Source organism: Falco cherrug, chromosome 2 (assembly GCF_023634085.1).
Source record: "Falco cherrug isolate bFalChe1 chromosome 2, bFalChe1.pri, whole genome shotgun sequence".
In the NCBI taxonomy this organism is placed as follows: Eukaryota; Metazoa; Chordata; class Aves; order Falconiformes; family Falconidae; genus Falco; species Falco cherrug.
The window spans coordinates 22,366,694-22,391,870 of record NC_073698.1 but is presented as its reverse complement, the minus strand read 5'-3'; the positions used below and the strand labels follow the sequence as shown (position 1 = coordinate 22,391,870).

Below are 25,177 nucleotides of genomic sequence, written 5' to 3'. Positions count from 1 at the left end.
AGCGAAGTTTCTAGAAATGCCGTTTATTCAATGCACTATGGTATATGAAAAACAACAAAACAACTTGGTTTGACTGGTGTCAATCACTTGCGCCCCTAGTGTATTTTTAAATTTAGTCTGGAAGCCAGGGCAGGAAAAGGGACTAACACCTTTTTACTTACAAGTGATACAGGTTCAGCCTTGGAATTTAGCTGACAGTAATGGCTATGAAGCATGAGGCAGAGTAAGAACAGATATGTTAGTCTCATGCAGTTTTATTAGCTTGGTATTATCTGCAGGAGCTGCATGTTTTGACACTAAGCAGGTACAAAATGACTTGGCAGGTGGAGAAGAGCCCTTTTAGGCAGAGAGGTATTCCTCTTGTGGTCTCGCCAAGGCTGCATATGAGAGTTCTTAAAGGGAATAGAAACATAAGGCCATTATTTTGCCATTCAAAGAATTAAAAAAAAAAAAAAATGTACCGAGGAGACCTTAACTCAGACCCCGGGCAATCTTAGGCACCTTTGCTCTGCCATACTTGAATATTCTGCCAACTCATTTTTGCTTTGAATATTGTGGTTGTCTGTTATTCATACAGAGGGAAGTGGATTTTACAGGGTGGACCTGCCTCTTACCTGTTGCCTCAATATGAGTTCTGTTCTGTCTCTTGAAATACACATACTTGTGTGGGATCATGCACTTGAATGTTCTGGCTGTATAGTTTCTGCTAAACTGTATGCTCCGCTCCTGCAGTAGCGTAATGCTGGTTGCTGCTTTTTAGTTCTCTGGTGTCCCTAGTGTTACTGACAAAACAGATTCCTAGCAGAACAGCATAGCAGCTTCGCCCAAATTAATTTGGGTATATGTATTAAAATCCAGGCTCCAGCTGTCTCTGCTCACAGCATGCAATTCCATTCACAGCCTGATAAAGGCTGCTCTTCAAAACAAGGTTTGTTTTTTTTGCCTTGAACTTCATGGAGTTAAGAACTCTGTAGTTTGTAACTTAACATTATTCAGAAAGACCTTTTTCAATGTTATCAAATGTATCAAATTGGGGAAAAGCACAAGAAAAAAATTACTCTACTTCAAAAGGCATACACTGTTCTTGCTCAGGCTTACATTAATGAGGCTGATCACATGGAGTGCTTGTTTTCCTCATTTCTGTAATCTCAACAGTTGCTTTTGTATTGGTCAAGGCTACAAGAAGTCTTTAATATAAAGTGTGTGGTTCTAGTCCCCTACTGTAAGTGAAAGCTACTGATGCTGTGTGCACATAAACAGGGTTGCTCAATAATTTATTAATTACTGATTTACCTATACTATGAATATCTTTGCATTTAATACAATGCTATAGTTCTGTAGCTACATCTCGCTGCCATATGTCTTCCTTGGATCAACCAGTATATCCAAGCTTTTCTTTTGGCTTAGCTGAGCTCCCAATTTGTAGCAGCACTTTGTGCACTGATGCCTGAGTTGCACTGTTAGGTGTCTACACTGTAGAATTTTTAACTTATATATGTTTCTGAAGACTAATGCATCTCTTCAAGATGAACGCTTGTAAGCTGCATGTAGCTCTCCAGTCTTTGAAGTAAGCAAGCCCTAACTAGTGGCCACTCACCTGTCTTGTGGGGTTGTTTTTACTGATTAAATGAAATTATCACCAAAATTGGTGTCAGTAGGTTGATAAGAGCATTTTTTTTTTTCCAGCGTGACAGCTGCTCTCGCAGAGAGAAGCTTGATAGAACTCTTCCTCCCCAGCAGCTTTTCTTAGAGAACAACTCACTACCTACTCTTACAGGCAACTACTTCGGAGTTTTAAGCAATTTCTGGAATCACTGAGCGTTATTACAGTGGTTAACTTAACTGCTCGATATCCTTATTAGTCTTGTTAATTTTGATAGTCTACCCATCTAGCATAGCTATGAAGAGAAAAGAAGTTACAGACCTGTGTCTACTCAATTTCCTTGGCAATGTCAGGGTTAGCTTGATTGATGACAACTTCTTTCTTGCATCTTGGAATTCAGAAAATAAGCTACCTTTGCTCAATCCTCTCTTGTCATGCTTCTGAAGCTTTATTTACTTTTAATATGCCTTGTAGGGGCTACTGTCTTCATTTGAGTCTCAATTTCTTTATTACTCTGTATCTGGCACAGAAAAAATCCTGCCTTGAAATCTGATTTTCTCTTGTACATAAGAGCTGTTCTTCCTTGTTGTGCATCTCTAAAACATATGCTCCAAAGGTGTAATGTCTTTTTGTTTTCTGACCTGAACAGAGGATTTATCTGAGAGCTTTAAGCCCCACTGTCCCAAGTCTGACTTGTAGCAGGACTGTTCCATAGCTATCTCAAGTTGCTTGACCTGAACACAAGGTTTTTCCAGTGTAGCTTTGTCTGTCAGCATCAAAATCCAGGTTAACTTTTATGAATAACATCTTGTGGAAGAGCTCTAATCTGATGTTGTTTTGCTCACTTGCATCCCAGTAGTTCTGTTGGAACATGTGACTACTTTAAAAAAAAAAAAAAACCAAAACAAAAAACAACAAAAAACTGAGGAAACTCCAAAAAAATTACAGGCATTTGGACAATGTACCTTCTAGTTACCGTGTCAGAACTGTGTTCCGTTCCAACATTTCTGTTAAGTATATTGCCTTTAGCCTGTAACAAAAACCAGTACCTTCCCTGGGGCTGCATATAATGCTGCTTCTGAGTCTTACTGCACAAACTGGTAACCGGAGGGTCTTGATGGGACTGACTTGTCATGCAGTTACTGAAATGCTAATGCAGATATTGAACTACACTAATTTGTTGTCAACTTTGGTAGTGTTGCACGGTGGCAAGTATTGAATCCTGTCAGTGTAAAAGGCCTGTTATGGGGTTCCTAATGCCTGGGATGGTGGTGCTGGAGGAACAGCTCTTGCTTCCAGCACCACAAGCACTTCCTGATGATACTCTGAAGACTGTGTACATGTTTTCTCTCGTGTATTGTGTATGTTGTAGCTGGCAACAGTCTTCTGTTAAGAGAATTTGCCATGGCCTCCTTGTTACCCTAGACTGAAGCACTGAATGTTAGTATGCCAGTCTAAAAAGACTTTATCTGTTCATGCCTAGCCATCATGTTAGCAGAACTGATGCCATTCACTTCTCGGGTAACTGCCTTCTCTAGCAGCATCTAATCAGGTTAGAAGAGGCTCAGTGCTAGTGAAGTCCTAGGCTAAAATACACAGTACTTCATTCCCTATTCCTTTTTTTTTTTTTACTCACCATTTGTATTTCTGTGGAAATCTTATACTTCTACTACCACCTGTAAAAGATTGCTTTTAGTAAATGCCCTCTTCAGAAGTTCTGGTTGGCCTCAAACCCCAAGGAACTCTCTTGGGAGAGTTGAGGAAAGGAATCATCTTCCTCTCTGCTTTATAACTGCCTATTAACACCGATAATATTGCTCATGTTTCCATGATTAAAGTTAATTGAATACCAGACTTCTTAACTGTACCTGCTAAAAGCTCTTAAGTGCCTGAAAGATGCATGTTTGTAATGTCCATGGTGCTGTTGACAAAACTTGAGAACGCCTTGAAGTCAAACAGATCTAAGAAGCCCACCTACTCAATAGATTTACTTCGCAATATATTTTTTAAAAATAATAGCTTCTTTTCTTGATGCAACTTGATCTAATCTTAAGATATAGGGCTAATGTCTTCTAGGCAGGAATGCTGTGCCATGTTTGTTTCTCCTTTTGTGAATCAAAGAGCCATTGTATTTGCAGCAACCTCAAGCAGAGCAGCTCTTGCACAATTCTTGAGAGAAGGGAGATGTATTTTGCAACTGCAGTCTTAACTTCAAGGTTGTTGCTGTTCTGAAGCCTGGTACTTGTATGCAGATAATCTAAGGACATCTTACTTGGTCCGACATATACTACAAAGAAAGAAGCATGTTTAAAACTGCTCTTGGTAATAGAAGAGCTAGAAAATAGAAGCTTCACTGTGAATTACTCCAGAACTTCCTTTCTTCAGACTTCAGTATGTTAGAACATTCACTACAATCTTAGACTGTTGAACACTATAGGAGTTTTGTAAATTCTAAAGAATAAAACCTTAATGCTGTTCATCAGGGCTTTTTCACATGAACTAGTTGTAAGTCAGGGTCAAGGTATTCCAGTCCTGGTGGGAACAAAGCTTTCCTGAAGGACAGGGTAGCTGAGGTCATGCCCTGCATCTCTTATGAGAGCATGCAGTGCTCTGCTTGTTTGAACTCTTTAACTCTATGTACTTCTAGAATCAGTTTCAAGTCCATTTCTGTTGAACAGTGAAGGCAGCTCATGAAATAGTGGAAGAAAGAATGTATTTTGGGTGGAAACAACTTTGCCAAGCTTCAACGTCACTGTTTATGTATCAACTTGTTGACAGTTGTCAACTGCAGAAGTTCTCATTTGCTGTCATCTTTGGTACTTGGTTTGTGACAGTAATCCTGTGAAGAGGACATTATCCCAAGAAAGCGATGGTGAGTCATTGAATCTGGAGTGACTTGTTAAGAGCAAACTTTGTATTTCAGTGCAGACAGAAGTTGAACCTTGTCTACTGCTTCTCAAAATATGAGCCTTTTTCTTAGTGTTCAGTTTCTTAACCCTTTCTTCTAAGGCTAAGCCTATAACAGTAATGCCACGTGACCAAGTTCTGAGGCTTTTGGTGAAGTGCTGTCTTTCACACTGAGGAAAGCTGTCTTTCAAATGTCTCTTGTTGAAAACTGCCACTTCGTGCGGTTGGAGAGACACAAGAAACTCTGTATGGCTACTTGAACTTTGACTTGTGACTGTCTAAGCATAGAACTGCTGAGTAGCTGAGAACAGAAACAGCTTCTGCAGACTATAGTCCAACACTGCTCAAGTGGAGTCAGTTTCTTTAGCTCAGCGTCCGTTGTTCTGCCAGACCCTAGTCTTGCAAACATTGTACAAAATCAGTAGGATGATTGTTGGCTCTGACCCTTAGTGTTGTTTTAGGTTCTACACTTGACATAATGAAGTCTGTCTGGTGAACTTCTCCATTACAAACCTGCTGTTTCTTGTAGCCTGTGTTTCTCCTGTCTTGGTGAGGTTGCTCTATTATTAGTTGTAATTGATATAAATTGAACTGTTTCAATGTTAATTGCTCTATTATCACATGTTCTTAAAAACAGAACATATGTTAGAGCAATCAAGCACCTTGCCAAGACAGACAGACAGTAGTAACTAGGTGGCTAATGTGCTTAAGAGAAGTGATACAATCTCAGTAAGAGTTACCTTAGGATGCTTGCCAGTGGTCAGAAGTCACAAGTGACTCATCTTCAAAACCACTACAGAATTCACAACACTTTATTTACTCAATCATATAGAAGCTATGTTCATTACTGAGCAGATACTAAGGAGGCAGATACACATGGAAGATGCCATCTTTGCAGGCCCAGTGAAGTAAGAGTATGAAATTATAATTCATTGGTAAGCAATGCCATGTGAATTACTCATGGCATCAAGTGTGGTTTCTCTAAACGATGAGAGAAACCTAAAATCTCTTCATTTTTGTCAAGCTTTAATCCCATAGTTTTGTCTTTTTGAAAATAAACTTGTCAAATAGTGTGAAGTAAAACCCGTTAGGAAATGAATGGGCTTTAAAAGGGAGTTTATAATTCAAGTTTAATTCATGGAACTTGTAAAGCACAGTGGGAAACAGTATTAGACTTCTGCTGCAGGTGTCTCATGTCTCAGACTTGAAGCCAGATGTGAAGCACTTGGCGGTGCTAGGTTAATGGTTGAACTTGATGATTTTAAAGGTCTTTTCTAACCTAAACAATTCTACAGTTGTGTGATATATAGACTTAAGATCAATGTAGTTGGAAGATCCAAAGTAGCTGAGCATACTAAATGAACAGTCTGAGGTACAATGGTCTACTATTAATATGTTTCTTGAAGCATAGTTTTTTCCAAAATAAATTGTGTAGCTGTATTGCAGGTCCTTGGGCAAGTAACAGAGAAGATGCAGGTCTTGTGGGAGAGAAATGCTCCCAGAGTGACAAGTTGGCAGGCCCTGAAGTGAAGTCAAGGAATTGGATTCCTCTGGGTACAGAGAAGTAAACACTACTGAGTAAGAGCTGCTCAGACTTCAGTTGTAAGTTCCACCACTCCTGGAGGTGGTCAGATCTGTGCTGTATTTATCCATAGCCTTTCTGAAACAAACAGCAGAGGTGAAGTTGCTGTCACGTAGTGAAGTGATGGTCTGCATGTGGTTGGGTCTCCTTGAGGTGGGTGCCTTCTGAGGGTGGTGTAACCTCTGGGACTGCTGCCCATCAGGAGCAGCTCAGAAGCTCAGGGCTCCTTAACCTTTTGAAAAGCAGGGAAGGAGAGCACCTACAGCCAGTAGCATAGGTCACTGTGTCTGCAGGCTTCTGGGTATGATCTGCTTAGTAACAGGGGAGGGAGGTGGAAGGCATTCCTGATAGGCAGGATTACTGGATTATCTTCCAAAATGAGGTTTATCCCACTAAGAGTTCAAGCATCAGACTAGAGCCATTTTAAAAACGAAAACCTTTTCAGTACAGTTGCTTCTACACATTGACAATCTGCTTTGGATGCACTGAAATACTTTCCAAGAATAAGGCAAATGTTATTGTCCTTGGGGCACCTATCCTGGAGAGAGCAGTCAAGAGCGTAGCGCACTAAGTAAACCTAAGTATCTCTGAACTTTAAGGATTAACTGAGTCAGTACAGCTGCTGAAGTTGTGGCACAGCTTCATGATACTTGGCAGTGAAGAGAACTAGTTAGCAGGAGGATTGTGAGCATCAGAGCAATGAAAAAGTGAAACAAATAAGGTCTTTGATAACACAACAGTTTTTACAGTATGTTTGTTCTAGAATAATTGCACTTGTGTTCTGGAGCTTGACTAGGAAAACAGATGAAAGCTGCTTCCTTGCACTTAATGCTCTTAAGCGTACTGTTGTTTGATCTTCTTCGCAGTTACACAACATGAAATCAATGGGAAAGAACAGTGAATGTCCCGTAGCACTCCTAGCTCTCTCTTTCTAAAGGGGAAAATACCCACTCAGCAAGGTTGAATGGTCCTCTGTGTTGTGGCAAGCTGCAGGCTGAGTAGCCTAATATAGTATTATAATGGCATAGTCTTGCATAATGTATAGTCTCCGTTATCTGACTTGCTAAATTTATGTCCTTTTTAACAAATATAGCCAGTTGGCGTATTCTTACTGTCTGAATTAGTGTCAACTGAAATGAAAGAAAATCAATTCATTACCTCACACTTAGAGGTTCAGCTTAACGTCTCCAAAGTACGGTTTCACGATGTGCAACACTAGCCTTGGGCAAGAGACAGTGCTGCCGAAAGCACATTGGTTTGTTCTTTACACTGGCTTTATGGGCCGGCCGCTAGCACTGCCGAGGTCTGTGTGCTGTAAGGGATGTAACACGTGGGATATGCTGCCCTCCAGTGGCTAACCTCTGGAGCGTGCAGAGCCCGTTTGCCCTGGCGATAAAGAATCGGTCATCGGGAAAGTCTGGGATGGGAGCAGGATGCTAGCTTAGAGCAATATTCTACTCAAAAAACACAAGGAGTGGTAACGCGTGAAAACTTACAACCTTAACGCAGTGAATACTTGTTAGGACTGCAGTTTTCCCCTCAAGCTGTAGTGAGAAAGGATGTCATTTCAGGGGCTGCCCTGTGTGTGTTGAACGAGTCCATTTTAGCTGCTGTCTGGTTGGATCGCAGTGGGTTGTAGCGTCCTCTTGGCTTTGTACAGCAGTCAGAAATGGCTGCTGGATGTGGCTGTACAGCAGTTGCTTCTCGGTGTTATCTTTGGATGGACTTTGCAGATAACAGTCTAGTAAAGGTGTTATTTTAGGGTTAGGGAATGAGTTCTCTTGTTCTAAGCCACCTGTGCCAGGTTGTGAATCTATGGCTCGTTTTACAAATGTGTTTACAGCTGAAGAAACGTACAGCATTTCCATGGCTCAGAATGGAAGGGGAAAGCAATACACCTCTGGGACAGCTTCGGTAGTGTTTTGGAGGCTTGGCAGGATGAAATGGCCAGCGCCTTTCCCTTGTATTTGGTAATGCAAAGCTAAACGGTGCTTCATAGGACTCGACTCGCTCCAGACCAGCTGGAGCTGAAACTCACAGTCGCAGGCTTCAGCTTAGCAGCTGTAGGTGTAGAGCAAAAAGTCGCTTGTGCTTTTCAGTCCGAAACGGCCTTCCCAGTCTGACGCGGAATGCCCGCGGGTCACGGCCACAGGCAGGCGCGGCTGGCGCTGGCCGTGCTGCGGGGGCCCGGGCGGGGACGCGTGGGGCTGCGGGCAGGGCCGGGCCGGGCCGGGCGGTCAGCACCGGGGAGCTGCGGGGGCGCCGCTGCCCGCCCGCCTCCACCCCGCCTTCACCCCACGGGGCGGCGCGGGGCTGGCCGGGCACGGGCGGGCGCGCCGGGGGCGGGGCCTGCGCCCCTCCTCGCGGCCCGGGGGCGGGGCTGGGGGCGCGGGCCCCGCCGCTGTCCCCGCCGCCAGCTGGCTCCGGGCGGGCCCCGCCGCCCCCTCCCCGGCCATCCGTTATTTACGGGCCTCCGCTGAGGTAAGCGCTGGGGCTGCCTTCGCAGCCGCCGCTCGCCGCCCGCCCCCGGCCCTTCCCCGCGGCGCGGCGGGAGCTGCCGGCCCGGCCGCGGCCGCGCGGCCCCTCGCTGACCGGCTGCCCTCTGCGCTCTCCCCGCAGGGCCTGTCTGTTCCCCCTCGGGCTACAAGAAGGCGGATGATGAGATGTCCGGAGCCACGTCCTCGGCGGATCTGGACGAGGCACCAGCCCGCACCATTTACTTGAACCAGCCCCAGCAGAGCAAGTTCCGCGACAACTGGGTCAGGTAGGGAGCAGCCCCCGCTGTCCCCTCGCCGGTGCCGGCCGCAGCCGCGGGCAGGCAGGGCTTCGGTCCCGCTCCTGCCGCTCGCCCCCGGCCGGGGCCGGCTGGCGGCTGAGGTGGGCCCGGGGTCTGGCTAGGGGTGCGGGGCGGGAGGAGAGGTGGGGAGGGGGCACCCAGCGGCAGCAACAGCAGGGGCTAAGCTGCTTCCATCAACAGCACGGAGGGCAGGGAGCTTGTTGAGTCGCACAGGTGAGGTGCACCAAAAGGGCATCGCCTCAGCAGGGCCACTGAACCTGGGAGTAACAGGACCTAATCTAGTACTCTTGGGCTAACCTGTGAAAGTGTAATGGTAGATTCTATCCACATCACATGCGTAGACTCCATGGAGCGCTCTCTTAAAAAGTAGCATCCAGTTGTAAGAAGAACAGACATAAAGAAAGAATGGAATGGGAAGGGAGAAAAGAAGAAGTCATTCCAACAGGGCAAGAAGAACTATAGAGTTTACAAAACCGCATCCCCGTGCATACAAGGCTATGGGCCACTTGCATTTTTTTAGTAGAAGACCAGAAGGAATTTTCTTTGGCATTTGGAGCCTGTCGTTGTAGGGGTGTGTGTTTAAGACTTTTATCGGCGTGATTAATGCCGTGTTATTGCAGTTTGAAACATGGAGTATGAGGATGCTTAACATAAGCAAGTTGTGGTGGTGCTTGCCACACTCGCCTGGGGTTAGCTAGGTGAACAGATGGCTCCTGTCATGACTAAGGAAGAGTGCTATTTAGCAGGCTTCTGTTTGGTAATGCAGATGTTTGGGTTATTGTTCAAAGAGCAGCTCACACAATGAGTGCCTTTATGAAAAAGGGAATTTTATATCCTGCTGAAATGATTTCCATTAGCTGGTTTATTGTATGGATTATCAAGGGCAATTCTAAGAACATCCTCTGGAAGGATGTTGGTGTTCTGGATAGTGCAGCAACTTATTTATACAGGATTTTGTCTTCAGCTTTGGCTTATTACATACTAGTCTTGGGAGGTCTATGGTTTAGGAGCTGTTCATGTGTCAGATATCCTTAGTGTCTTGTTTTTTCTATGTGGGCAGCAACACTGGATGTTTTCTCACTTCATTTTTCCTTGACTAATTATGAATTGTTTGTTTTCTGTGGATGGACTACTGTGCTTTTCCTGCTTCACAGAAAGAGAAAGCATGGAATGGAGGGTTAGCAGAATCTGTACCTTTTGATTCTTCTGAAGGGATTCTGTTCTGATCTGGCTTAACGTTATGAAAAAGCAGTGCATGACTCTGCTACCAAGAACTTGTTCTCAATAGTGCTATTACCAACATCTGAGAGCTGTTGTGTCCAACTTGCTGTCTGGAAGCCATCCCCTGGTAGCTGTAAAAGTTTTTTTCTGTAGCTTTTTGTAGCTTTGCCTCCTGACAAGGGCAACTTGACCCGTAAGGAATATTGGTGTATGAGGGACTGGAAAAAATGCAGGCACTGTAGTGGAGAGTAGAATGTTTGCATTACGTGAATAAGGATCTTAGCTCCTTCGTGTTACCTTGAAATTAAGTTCACTTTATAATAACTTGCTGCTGCTTACTAAGAAGGCTTTCATCTCTGACTTCTTGAAAGGGTGACAGACTTCGGCTCTAATCTGTCCCTCTTTTGGATTAGCCTTCTTCCCTCAGCCTAGTGGGAAATGAAGGCAAAGATGACTTGAGCTTGTAATATTGCAAGGGTACCTTGTGTGGAGTTATGACTGGTGGTTTTATTTACTCACTTGCTGACATATACTGGAATTTCTCACGAGGAAATGCAGTTCTGTATTGCTCTTGGACTTCCTTACTGTGTTCAGCTTCTGGATCTGAGTGCCATTGGATTTGAAGATATATTGTGTACATAGGAAGCATCAGTGTACCACAGTGAAAGGCACTGTGTAAGTGGGTTAACACCTGTATATAAGGGCATATGGAAAATGAAACTGAAGGAGATAACAAAGCAGATGGTAAATCATGTGATCTCTCTGTCACCTTCTTGACAGTCCTCAAGGATTCTCCAAACAACAGTGGGAATATGAATGTTCATAGTATTCTTTATAAATTAAAGGGTAGCATGGAATACCTTGCTCAAAATGAAGCAAATTATAGCAAGAAATGGGAATACAGAGAATGGGGGAAGGTAGGTCAGTGGTATGGGTTTTTAAGATGTTCTGAGCATCCTGAGCTTTAACTTTCTGGGGAGAGAGCACTATTAAAAGTGAATTCTCATGTTTGTGGGAGCAAAAGGAAAAACTGATAAATACTGATGTTACTGATTTTAGACAGGTGAAGCCAAATGGATGATCGTTCCCTCATACTGCTTCTAGAGCTTGTGTAGTGCTATTGCAAAAGCTAAGTGGATGGCACTAATGCTTTAAAAAGGCTTAAAGTGTGAGACTGTAGAAGGAAGAACTGTTTCTTCTTTCCCCATGCTTTCTGGTGTAAATAAGTGCGATTATGCGAACTTGTAGAGTAAAATTTTTTTTGTGTAGTGCTATAAAGCTTAGTGTTGTAGGCTGGATTAAGTTTGGTCCTCTACATATGTGTATATATGACTGTCACTATTCATTATTATGCTGCAGCAGCAGTGATTCTGTAGGAACATATCTCTTCTATCTGCATTAGAAGCTATTTTGATCCCTACTATGTTCAGTTTGAAAACCTTGTAATTCTGGACCTTTTATTAAAAGCTAAATCATGTTTCATTTTCAGCTGAAGCATTTTAGAAACTTCAAAACATGGGGGGGAACAAAAGGGGAAAAAAAAATATCTTTAGTTTGTCCAACGCAGCCAGCTGCTGTTATGGTATAAGCATGTTTTTTTGAAACTAATTAGTACCTGTTTTGACTTGTTTAAGGTATGTAACTTAAATATGTGTCTGTTTAGTATGAGTGTTTCTGTACTGTAAGTTCAGTAAGAAACGGATCATCTAGGTCCTGAAAACTTCCAGCCACTCTGTACACAGCTCTATGCCACCTAAAGGCAGTAGTTATGAACTACTGATGCATTCTGCATCTGGGGATTGAAGTCTACTAACAGCCATTGTAAATTTAAGATGTCTACAGCTACAGATGGTGTGAGGCAGTAGTCAGCCTTCTACAGAGACCCCAGCCAGCATTTTCCCCCCCTTTTTTCTTCCAATTTACTGTGATAAAAGGCTTTCTTTGCACTTCCTTAAAATACTGGCTTTTACTTCTAGTTCAGGTGTGAAACAAAATGGTAGAGGATCATTAATGTTTCTAACCTCTAACTCTTCTGCTGTTGGCTTGATTCAGTGTGAGTGAGTATGGTAGTTTGTACATTCATCATGTAGCAGACAGCACAGTGTGAAAGTAACTGTTTGGCAGAAATGTCAGCTTGTCTGGTGGCTTTGACTTAAAAGTGTTTTTTTGCTATCGGAGTTTGCCTGATTGCTTAAGCCATAGCTCTCTTTTTCCAAGTTAGATTTATGTGATTACCTGAATGGTGAGGAAGGTGACTTGGAAGCTTTTATTTTACTGTGGTTTTTTTTTTTTTATTGGGTCTGGCTGAGATGAAGGTAACTTTCCCCCCACAGCAGCCCTCATAGTGCTGTGCTTTGTGTTGGTAGCTAGGAAGGCACTGGTAACACACCAGTGTTTTGGCAGCTGCTGAGCAGTGCTGCACAGCATCGAGGCTGTCTCTCTGACATTCCCTCCCTCACCAGTATGCTGGGGGTGGGCGAGATCTTGACAGGGGGCAGAGCCAGGACAGCTGACCCAAACTGACCAAAGGAATATTCTGTACAATATGAGGTCTGCTCACCAATAAAAGCTTGAGAGAAAGGAGGAGGGGGTGGAGTGTGGAGTGGGCATTTGTTTTTCTTAATGTTTTCCAGAGCAATCACTGTAGGTACTGAATCCCTACTTCCCAGGAAGTTACTGGATGTTGCCTGCTGTTGGGAAGTATTTTCCTTTGCTTCTACACGCAGCCTTTGCTTTTGCTTTGTTAACCTGCATTTATCTTGACCCGTGAGGGTTTTTAAAATCTTACTTACCCTGAGTAGTACAGTGGCTTGGTGGGCACCTGGTATCCAGCCAAGGTCAACCCCCAATAAGTTAACAAACCAAACTTGCCTATTCCCTTGTAAAAACACAGGGAAATAGGTGGGGTGTGATGATAGGGGTTTGAATGCTGTGTTGATACTTCTGAGATAGCTAAACTAATGGCGTGAACACTTTTCCAAATACATGCTCAGGTAAAGCTGGCTTACTTTGCTTAAAGTGAGAATGTTCTACAGATACTGGTTTTGTGTGAATTAAATTCCTTGATGTTTCTTATTAATACAGGAACCTACTCTGACACTAGTGGCTTATACTGAATGTACAGCAACACTATGCTGAAACTTTCTTCCAGTGCATGCAGTAAAAATCACTAGTTAAGTGGTATGAGCCCCTTAGTTGTTTCATGTGTTGATGCAAAAGTAGTTGAAACTTCTGGTTTCTTGATCCAGGATACACCAAAGCACCTAAATAATTTGAATGACATTTGTAACTGTCTCCAAATTTTCCAAGTATGTTGCAGTTGCTGTTGTAACTGTTGCTCTACATAATACTCTTTATATTCAATGACTGTTACTGCATCTTTGTGCAAGTCTGAATCAAGACTCCAACTTCAGTTCTGGTGTGTGGATTAAGTGGGAGGTTGGGCCAGAGCAGCGTTAGGAAGGGCAAAATTCTACTGGTATGCTTTTAATTGATTTTGAATTCAGAAGTCTTGCTGAAAAGCTGCTAATTGGAACAGAATTTGGTGGCTTGATCTACCAAAAGATCCCAACTTTTTTGGGAGGTCCCAAAAGTTGTGTTTTGATATCCTTAGTTCAGAAACTTGTGTTCTGTACAGGCAGAAAGATAATAAGCAAAAAAACCTTCAGCGTTCCAGTTGAAAACTGTACAGGATCTTAAAACTGAAGTAGACTGGTGAGAACTGATTTACTGTTTTGTTAGGCAGAAGCCCCACCACTAGGAATTAACACTGAAGACTGTAATGAGGCTTCTAGTAGTACCTCAAGTCCTTTGTTAAACAGGCTGTTATTTATCTGTAGTCCCAGACTGTCCCATCAGTGTCTGCAGGATGCTTGCTGGTGACAAAATTGTAGTCACAGTCTGAATTCTACTTTAATTTCAGAAGTATGTTGCATTACATGAAGCAAAGGGCATTGCTTTCTTGGCTTGTAAACAGGTACTGTAGAAGCCACTTGTGTTTTGGAGGTGTTAATGCTTTTTGAATGTGTGGGGAGGTTCTCACTGGTGCTTAATGAGTCCCTGCTGCTGAAACAGGAGTTGCTGGTGTCACTACCCGGTTATTGACTGTTGTACATGAATATCCCAAACAGTGTTCACTAGGATCTGCAGTTGCAAGTGTGAATGGTAGTCTGCTATATGCAGGTGCATTTATCTGCAGTAAACAAACTTAGACCAACATTCCTCTTGTACTTAAATGTACCTTTGCTCTTTAGGTAAGACTGCCCCTATGTGTGTTCAATTTATTTTTGGTAGGGTTCAGACACTGTGGCCACTTGTACTAGTGTTTGTATTGCATTTGGAAGTATTTTTATTATGTGAACAGATTACTTGCCTGACTGAAGAAAAGCACTTGGAATTCTTCAAAGAAGGGATGTAGTATTATATTCTGGATGGTGCAAGTCTAATCATGTATTACACTAATCCTTTTAACTCTCTTCAGTTCTAGGCAGATACTTTTATTAACTGAAAAGAAATACTCAGATGTTACATACTTCTTGTAAATAAGCAAAACCTGATTTTTTCCCACAGAGTGCCGCTGTTGCTGATACTGTAACCTATTAAAATGAAAAAGGCTTGGCTACAGCTATAGAAGAATTATTTTAGGTGTTAAAAATCACTGAAAGTAAGTGGTATTGTATGTTTGGTGTTGATATGTTTCCAGATTGTGCCAATGTATCTGAAGTTGTTGCATCTTTGGTCTTATGCCTAGAGCCAGAGCCCCTGGACAGTTAAATTGTTGTTTTGCCTAGGTGAAAATGTTTGGATAAAGAAAAACCAGCAATGTGAGAGTTCTAGTGCCCTTCTACTTGTTGCATGCTGAGCTCTCTGGCATGCTGCAGGTGTGTGTGTGTGGTTTTTTTTGGTTTTTTTTGAATAGTGATGGATTTCATATACCACCAGTAGCAACAGAGCAGGGGAATTAAACTGGATCTTTTTCCTCTTGTGGTGTGTGGGTTGTGTGTGTTTAGATCAAGTCACTATCGGACACTGGAGCCAATGTTTAAATGCAGTTTGACTTCATGCAAACAAAGCTACTTTCCCCCATATTTGTTGAATAAATATTGACCTATATTCAGTAGTGTGTATTCCTTTCTGACTCTGCATTTCTACTTATTTGTCCACTGTTGGTGATCCCTGTCCAGAGAAATAAGTGAACAGGAAGAGACTAAATATTTTTGGTGATTTTTTGTGTAGTTTGGAATCAAAGCAGGTGTCTTTACAGAACTTAGCAGTGGCATGTACAATAAATCACACTTTCTGAAGTCTCTTGCTGTTGAGTTGTGTGTGTGGCCTTCTGCTCAGTGCTACAGACCTCACCTGTCCTACTGGTGGCCTGTAGGAAAGGTTAGTGTAAGAAATTGTCTTAAGTTGACCTCAGTAAGCTCAGGATCTGTAATAACTGCTTTCAATTTGTTTTCTGTGGACAGTAAATATATTTGGTCAGTTGAGAGAGAAATGTAAATATAAGTTTCTTCTACTATCCCCCTGCTTGTCACTAGAACAATAGCTGCTGAAGTTGAGTGACACTTGGAATTAAGTAATGGCTTTGAAGCTGAACTTAGCTAGCTGTCTAAGAGCCTGAGTGCTAACTTAGGTGACATTTTTTTGGTATTTTTTTCAGCCATCTTCATATCAATGCTATGTATTTATTTTGAAGCCTATTTTGGGTTTGCACAGTAACTAAATATTGTACTAAACTTCCTTTATTAGACAGTAGTATTTCTAGGTTAACTGTTCCAGTCAGATCTATTGTGAGTTGTACTTGCCAGCAGGGCTACTGAAAAACAAGGGCATGTTTCTATAACAATGACCTGACAATAGCAGAGAATGCTGAAACAATATCATGCCTACAGAGCTTTGTGCTGTTTATAAACAGTCTTTGTCAAATGTATTTGTTACTGAAAAGTAGCCAGGAGTCTGTTCCCCTTTCTGTAGAGATTGCATGAATAGAGAACAAATGGAAAGGCCTCCAGGGTGCAGGATTTGGAAGCAGAAATGCTATCGCTTCTATTAAATGTGACCATGAGGTCTTGTTTTTAGGTTAATCTGAGCGTAAGCAGTTGTGTTAACGTCTGCTCTGTGTTAAGACTGCCATGAGCACTACTGTAGGAGGTCTTTGTAATGGAAGTAATACTTGCTCCGGCAACATCAATTACACTATGTTTGTGGTCTTTCACTTCCTATGTATGGCAGAAGTGGGGCAATTTGGCATAAGAAAATGTAGGTTAGAAATTGTGAAAAATCCTTACACACAGTCAGGAGTCAATCTTACTGACTAGAGGGTAGTGAGACTGTTACGTTTCTGTGGACAGTACTTCATAATGCTTTCTCATGTACTTTTGTCGTAACAATGGTCTATAGAAAGATAACAACCAAACTGAAGCACTTGAAGATAAAACTTGTTGCTGATGCAGCTTCTGAGGTAACTCGCTTAGCCAAGCTGGGTTTGTCAGCCTGAACATCTTATTCCTGAAATGCAACTTGTACATGATGGCAGGTAACACAGCTTGCCAGCAGAAGCAATGGTAATCAGAGAATACTGCACTTTAACACCTTGTCTTTTCATTAGGTTTTGGTGTAGGACTGTCCTGGTTTCAGCTGGGATAGTTAGTTCTCTTCTTAGTAGCTGGTACAGTGCTGTGTTTTGGCTCTGATGTGAGAACAGTGTTCATAGGTCACTGATGTTCTTAGCTGTTGCTGGGTGATGTTGATACTAAATCAAGGATTTTTCAGTTCCTTGGGCCCTGCCCAAGAGGTCTGGAGGGGACACAGCCAGGACAGGTGACCTGAACTGGCCAAAGAAGTATTCCATACCATGGGATGTCATGCTGAGTGTATAAACTGGTGGAAGGAGGCGGACATGTTGTGCAATTGTCTTCCCAAGTAACCATGTGATGGAGCCCTGCTGTCTTGGAGATGGTCGAATACCTGCCTGCCCATGGGCAGTGGGGAATGGATTCCTTGTTTTGCTTTGCTTGCGTGCACGGCTTTTGCTTTACCTATTAAACTGTTCTTATTTCAACCCTTGAGTTTTACATTCCTTTCAGATTCTCTTCCACATTCCTCTTGGTGAGGGGGAGTGAGTGAGTAGCTCCAGCAGTCCTTTTTGCGTGGTGCTTGGTTGCCGGCTGGGGTTAAACCACGATAAGGATAGAACACTGATAATGTGCATTGTTATAAAATAATGATATAAGAACAGATTTGAGAAGTCTGTACTAATTTAGATTTCACCTTGTGTAAAACACTTCTAAACCTCAGTGACTGGTTGTCTAGCTGACAGCTACATACTTCTTTCTTTTTTTCATTTGGTGACATATGAGGTCTTGAATATAACTTGAAGTAAACTTTTCTTCAGAAGAGCTTCAGTGTGTCATTACAGCAGACAAACCATTCTGGCCCACAGAAAAATTCTAATGGAACTTGACCTGCAGGGTAGTTAGTAGGCTGTCTTGATGTGTCCTGAGTCTTTTAAATCTATATGAAACAGTCTTTTTCTCCCCAAATCATATGACTTGAGAAAAGAGGGCTCTGAGATTCTAAAGCATGATCAGTTTTTCCTGTTAGAAAGAAGGGGAAGGAGTAATCTTCCAAACATGCAGTGTGGTGCCCTGAGTTGCTTTTGGTGGGAGCCCATCCTATAAATGAAGGAATCCTTGCACTAAGAAATATGAGGAAGTAGTGAAGTCCTCGATGAAAACTGTCCCACTGATAAGAGTTTTTACAAGTTACTGGGCACTGCAGTTTGAACCTGCTAGAAGCGTTTTCTGCCAAAGTTCAAATGCATTAATTGTAATATATTTGAATGCTCACAGCAAGTTTCATTGTCTGTGTGGATAATTTAGGACAACAGATTTATCCTTCTGCTACATTATTGCTGGAGCTCTGGGAAATCTTTGAGTTGGATATTTTGGTGACAAGGCAGAAGAATGTCCTTTAAATGAACTTATAACCTGCCTTGACAATAGATAACATCGTATGTGTAAGATAACATTGTGATTATGGAGAAACTGTAGGGAAGTGCAGGGAAAGGGAAACAAAACAGGCACTTGGACTATGGACAGTGGTTGCTCCAGAGCTGAGAGACCGAAACGGTAATGGGATGGCTCTTGGTTCTTTGCCTTGCTCTGGAAAGCTTAAAGCAACAATATCTTGTAGCATTCAAGTCTTGCACTTGATTCTGTGCAAGACAAGTTGTGTTCCTCCTAAATTTCTATTCTGACCTGAGCTCAGAGTCTGACTCAAACTGTCTAGAGTATTTAAGCATCACATATCCTTTTCTTAGCCACTGGAAACATACAGGCCACATACAGAGCAGTGAAATCCTTACTGGCTGGAGTTTTCCTCTGCAGCAGCTGTAGTCTCAAGGAGTCATCTGACAGGCTGAGGCTCTTAAATTGGGGGCTGCATTGGTTCAGGCAGAAATTGCTGCCTGCTATAACAAACCAACACTGCTTAGGACGTAGTTTCCAGCCTATCAATAGTCATTGCACAGGCATATAAGTACTTGTTCCTTTATAAGCCCTTCATAATGTTTACAAATTCCCTGAAGAACACAGTTGATTTTTATGTCGTCTTAGTGAGCTTCATGATTAAAATAGTCTTCCACATGTGCAAGGAGGTAATGGTCTTTAGTTGTCATAAGCATGCAACTGCTGAAAACCTTGTGACACTGGGATTTTTTTAACAATGTAACCAGTATTGTGCTTGGCACCTTTGTTGGTGGGATGTTCCTATGAATAAACTATCTCTGTACCCAGTGTAATAATTAATTGTGTGTTGGTTTTTGTGTTAACATAGTTAACACTTGATATATGTAAAGCTTACTGCTGTCCTACAGTGATGGTGACTGTCTGGAGATAGTTTGTGTTCATGCAGCTGCTGTGTTTTGAGAGCTGCAGCAGAACCTCTCAAGATGATACCAATCTTGCCATTAAAGGAAGGGTCACGTGCCTGCAGGACCTTAATGTGCACACACTCTTACATGGAAGACAGTATTAGAGTCCTTAATTCAAGCAGATCATCTTGGTTTTCTTACTTTTTTTTTCCCTTCTCTGTTACAGGGCATCTGATCTTTTTGTACATGATAATGGAGAGAATGTAAATGTACATGTTAATGGCCTGTTTGAGAGAAGAGTTCAAGTCCTTAACATTCACTTTAATTACCCAACCCCTCTGCTGTGGTTCATATGTCCATGCCTGGCTTTCTTATTAACACTTAATGTGAACTGAACATCAAACAATACTCATTCTTCAGCTCCTAGATTTGAGAGTCTTTCAAATGGATGAACTGTGAAATGCATAGCTGTGTGTGAACGCTGCCTAAGAAAGGACACTTTGTATTTATCACCCCTGGAAATGACACCCCTTGTGTCTCAAGGAGGTCCTGTTTTGTTTATTATGATTAGCCTGAAGATGAAGTTCATCTCAGTTGCCAGTCTAAATTCTCAATGAAGGGGTGGAAGTACTTTAGATGGCTGACAGGGAAAATGTAGAGCTGTGTCCAGTTGCACATTGCCAGCACACAGAATTCTCAGTTAAGTAACCTTTCTGTCTCTTGCTGGCAGCCTTTGCCTCTTCAAGGATGATTCAATAAAGTAAAACTTGACTTTATGAAAAGTTTTAGGGAAGCAGGGAAAATGGTAGCTATGGGGGTTGTCATGCAAAAATTCCACATTAATAAATGGAGGAACTATACTGGAAAACTACTACTGAGTTTCTCAGTGCACTGTTTGCTACTTTTAAGTTGTCTGTTAGCAAAATAACTAATCCACGCTACTTTAGTAACACAGTAGTGAGTTAAGATACATGAATAACACTAACTTTTTCAAATTATGCAGTGGTTGCTTTTGGAAAAATCTCTGTATTGCCCTAGAAACAGTAGGGCCAGACTCTTTCAGCTGAACTGATGTGTATCCAAATTAATGTGTTAAACAGGGTTTGATGGTGTAACTTGAAATATGACTTACATTAAGTTGCAGGTATAGAGGTGGCATCTTTGCTAATGTTTGCTCACTTGTTTAAACATCAAATTTGTGTAGTTAAGTAAGGCTTGCATAGGTAACAGCTATTGCTTAAGGAAAAAAGTTTTTGTTTTTTGTATGTGCTCCCATTTTCCCCTTGCCACAGCTGGTTCTGAGCTGCAGACCCTGTTCTTGGAGTTGGGTACCAGGCACTTTGAAGATAAGATGGCTCTGACAGGGGCTAGTCAGAAGGCTAACCTGATCAGATACTAATTTTTAGGAATAAAACTTGAGCTATGAGTGAGCTGCCTGAGTTTTCTACTTGTTCAGCTGTGGCTTTTAACTTCTTTCCGAGCTTTGATTATTCTTAAGTCATTTACCATGCATCTGTCAGTTGGGAGGGAGCACAGAGCCTTTTTTTTTTTATTTGTAGGGGTTGTATTTGTCCTTTAGAGAGCTGTTCATCAGAGCCAAATTTATAGAGTACATCTGCCCAGCTTGGAGTATGAGTTAGCTTTTATAAGAAGCTTTCTTTTTAATTATAACATGCACCTGCTTTTATATGTACACATGATTACTGTCCCTGCTTTTCATGGTAACAGCTGAATGTGTCCCTGTAATTTGACTGTACCTGTTTTCTGTAGGCATTTGTCATGTTACTTAACCAACAAAATAGTGTGACTTAGTATGTATAAAGCTCATACAAAAGAGCCTTGTTGTGTTGGCATTAACATAATCATTAGAGTATTGTTTGGACTAGTTAGCTGTAGAGTTGGTAAATGGTAGAATGTTTTTTGAATCCAGTCAGACAAATTCTTGCTTGAATATGGTCATAGCAATTCTGTATCCACAGAAACACTGTGTTGATGTAAAAGTCTCAGTGCTTGGTTTTTAATTAATATTGCTTGGAGAGTTAACTTAGACCTACAAGTTAATTTGATTAACCCATATTTTTTTATGTCACAAGGTACTTCGGAGACACGTGTGTTTTAATTATGTTCTGTATTAAAAGAAGGTTGTTAGACATGAGACCAAGCAAATATGGATTAAAACAGTAAAGTACCTAGAGCTGGAAGAAATTAATAGCATCTTCATTTATACAAAAAATGTACTATGTTACATAGTTTAAACCTGGATGCATGTTTTCACTCAGTTGGCTTAGTTGGTGTGATGAATCTGTCAAAGTCAGACCACCTGAGATTTCTGTGAAATAACCACATTGTGTATTTGACTATGTGATTCTACTGAGCAGCAGTAGCAACAGAATGTCTATAGGCTGTAGTGCTGTCATGTTGCCTTCTTTAGAGATCCAGTTGAAGTGATTTGCAACAAATCTTTTAGGCCTTTTAGTTGCTTGAAGAGGAAACTAGGTGATAGGATGGGGTCTTAATTGTTTATTAATTGATTGTTTCGTTTAATTTGCCCCAGTGATTCTGTTCTAGTGTCTAAACTAGAGTTTTGTATTACAAATAGTGCCACGCTGTAGCTTGTTACTGTTCCATTGCGGAATACACAGCAATATCTCATTAGACGGCTTAGAGCTGGGGATGGGGAAGATGAGAGGGAGAACAAAATGGTTAAAGCAAATAGTGATCTGGAAGAATGCAGTTATCTAACCTTGTACATATAAAGATAAATATAAAAGAGCTCCACTGAAATGACCTGTGGATCAAGGGTGTAGTAGGACTTCTATGCGTAGCAGTCAATTGTGAGAAGCAGATCATGTAGATAAAACATTTGATTATACTAGTCCTTCACGATTTGGGAATAGTTATGCCGTGCGCTTCAGTTGATCTGGAAGACTTATTGGTGGAATGAATCGGAAAAATGTTTCACATGGAGAACCAGGCTTAATGGAAAGGTGCTCTGGACATGTGATACTTGAGTAAAACAGCATTTTGCCTGTGTTTGTGGAGTGAAGTTGTTAGTGCTTCAGCAAATAATTTTTCTTCTTCCTTGAAAGGATTATCTAGGGTTTGCAGTTCCTTGGAAATACAAGACTATTTTAAAACAAACAAAACAGCAGCAACAAAAAAAAACAACCCCAAATCCCAACTGTCCCCCAGAAACCTCAAAAAAAAAATGATGCCCCTGAAACACAAGCAGAACTCCTGTCACAGGTTGTCTGGCTCTCGCAAAGCCTACATTCAGTGTCTGGAGGAAAGACACCTGACCTACAGCTTTGAACACTCAGTTCTTAAAACTGCAAGTCTTGCTGATGCCTGGTAGTTTACAGTGGGGGAAGGTGCTTTGCTAATTCAAGGGGCAAAGTAGGGCAGAGTTGCTCTTGGTACTCTAAAAATATTTTTTCCCCCATATAATGCAGCACTGTGTGGTGCTGGGTAGACTTGGTCACTGATACAGCTCAGGCAGGTTCTGCAGCATGGTGAGTTTACTTGCATTGTCTCAAAGAGGCATGTAGGATAACTGAGTAGTTACTAATGTGTTCAGAGAGCAAGAACTTTGCAAGATGAAGAGTTTTAATCTCTTATAGGTTAGTTTCAGTAAATTTTGATAGCACATGACTTAATTTTAAAAATGAATACCTAAATCATGTTGTCGTCTTGGACAGTTTTTACATGAAGTTGTATTCATGCCCATCATGGGTTAAATATGAAAAGGACAAGAGATTACTTAAATTAATGTGCAGTATACTTTTGATTTAAGGCAGAAGAAATAGTAATGTAACTACTTAAGAAAAATAGCCAGAAAAGATGAATCGGAAAAAGTGCATCTTTTTCTGGAGGTATATTTATAACTGAGAACTTGGTGGTTCTGAAATGGGAAATGGGGCATTTTAAAGATGGCACTACAGATTTTCTCATTTCTCCCATATTTAACTCTGTCTTTCCCAATGCTTAAATTCCGTGGTTTGATGAGGGGTAAGCACTTGATCAGGTGCTTGGAACTGAGGTGAAAGGTTGACTGTTCACAGTGCTGAAGTTTGGGTGGATAGTAAATTATCTGATAGCTCATCTAGTAATAAAGGTACCAGGATTCAAGTGGGACTGCCAGCCTTCTGGTTCTGTCTTCTACCTCTTTCGTTTAGTAAAGCTCTTCCTCATAACATGGGTAGCTTAATTTCTCTGTATTCTATGTATGCCTTTATTGTGTGGTTTTTTTGAACTGTTTTCTAATGCTGGCTTGTAGAAGCCTACTTGAAACTTGTTGGTCATAATCCCTGTACGGTATTTGATGCAGTACTAAAATTTTTTTCTAACTTGCAGCACAGCCAAGTACAGTGTGGTTACATTTCTACCTCGATTCCTGTATGAGCAGATAAGAAAAGCTGCAAATGCATTCTTCCTCTTCATTGCCTTACTGCAGGTATTGTTTTACTGGTTTGCCTTGATTATAAAGTTAAATTGTAATGCAGTAGAACTTGTTGCAGTTGTTATGCTGAACTGCAAAGAAATTCTTAGACATGTTTTGATAGTCTCTTATTTAATTAATGAGATATGTACCTTTTTGTAATTGAAATTAGAAGGCAACTTATAGCCTTTTTCAATGTACTCTGTAAAATCAAGCTGTTATTATTAAGAAAACCCAGAAGCAGTATGAGCTATCGACCATACTGAGAAAAATGTGTGGTTTCTTGTGAAACTGCCGACTGTTTAGATAGTCCAGATTATCACTGCTTCCAGGTGAGTTGATAATTTTAATGCTTCTCTTCTGAAGAGAGAAAAAATAGAATAAAAGGTATGTATAACAATTTCATCTCCTGACTTCATTGTAGTACTTTATTCAAACCTACTGAGAGCTTAGGGTAGTTTGCCCACTGAAATAGGATGTTGTTCAGGCATAAATAAGAAAGCTCTGTGTTCTGAGAGCTTTGCATAAAGTTCTAAACTAGCTAGAAACTAGTTATAAATACAAATATAAAATATGTATCTTCTTCTTCTGTTCACAGCAAATTCCAGATGTCTCTCCAACAGGAAGATACACCACCTTGGTGCCATTGCTATTTATTTTAACAGTTGCTGGCATCAAAGAAATCATAGAAGATTATGTGAGTATGATTATGAGTTGCTGTGCTAAAGACCAAGTGCCACAAAATGCCACAAAGCTATGCATCTCTGAAGTCTATTGAGTCATTGCTGAGCAGCAACAAAATAACCTCTTGAATTTGAAAGCTCTGAACTTGACTAGAATTTCTGAGGCACACCAAAGTAAAGCAAGGATTTTCATCATAGATGGTGAACAAGGAAACAGTGTGTTTATTCATGGTTTTATTGGAAAGGCCAGGCTTGGAAAGACACTGTGGACTCTTGACAGATACATGGCCTTTTCAGTTGGTTTTCCAGGTGGCAGGGTGGGGGAAGCAACTTCAGCATAGAGCAAACGGATCTGGAGAAAATGTGCACTAATTCGCTTGGGTACTGCTTATAGTAGTGGTCTTCCTGCTTAACAAGGTTCTGCTGAATAAAATAATTTAAAGTCAGTCTAAACAAACAGCACATATGTATAGTGCAGCTGTTGTCTAAATACACTGTTCCTCATTGTTCTTTTTGTTTTGTTTAGTGTTTTTTTTTTTTCCAAAAAAACTTTTGGAGACTTAGTTGATCCAGGTTTGGGCCTCACTTCGAGGTTACATTATATTCTTGAAAAAACATCTGAATTTAGATGATCTGTGTGGCTTCTTAAAAAGAAAATAAAAACTAAGGCAAAAATGAGCCTATGTATCATCTTGCAGTTTGTCCTGTTCCTAGCTCTAATGGTTTTGGAAGCTATAATGAAGTGTAATGAAATGTTTTGTTTCCTTGCAGAAAAGGCATAAGGCAGACAGTGCAGTGAATAAAAAGAAAACTATAGGTAAGACTGTTCAGTCTTTAACCTAAATATTTAAAGTGCAAATAGTGAATACCATACTGGAACACTTAATTTGGAGCAATTCTATTACGTAACAGTCGTGATGGTGGGGAATGCGTGTCTTTTCAGACTAGGTAGTTAGTGTTATGATTTTATTTTATGAGATGTTTCAGACTGATGGGCATAGTGGAATATTTGAGGGTGAGGCATGGGGGGTGTTATTAGACTTCCTGCAATTTCAAGGTTGTCCAAAGTTA

At 41.3% G+C, this 25,177-nt stretch overlaps 1 protein-coding gene across 4 annotated transcripts in view; it reads left to right on the top strand.

Moving 5' to 3' along the window:
- Nucleotides 1-25,177, top strand: part of ATP8A2 (ATPase phospholipid transporting 8A2) — a 349,977-nt gene that overhangs the window by 32,831 nt on the left and 291,969 nt on the right. For 2 of the 4 annotated variants that reach the window (XM_055702611.1, XM_055702612.1), the window contains exons 2-5: nucleotides 8,712-8,856; nucleotides 23,339-23,438; nucleotides 24,022-24,120; nucleotides 24,878-24,923. In XM_055702611.1, coding sequence (XP_055558586.1) covers nucleotides 8,712-8,856; nucleotides 23,339-23,438; nucleotides 24,022-24,120; nucleotides 24,878-24,923 — 390 coding nt within the window. Of the gene's footprint in view, nucleotides 1-8,439; nucleotides 8,574-8,711; nucleotides 8,857-23,338; nucleotides 23,439-24,021; nucleotides 24,121-24,877; nucleotides 24,924-25,177 lie in introns of those variants that run through there. The other 2 variants (XM_055702613.1, XM_055702614.1) reach the window with 2 other exon arrangements.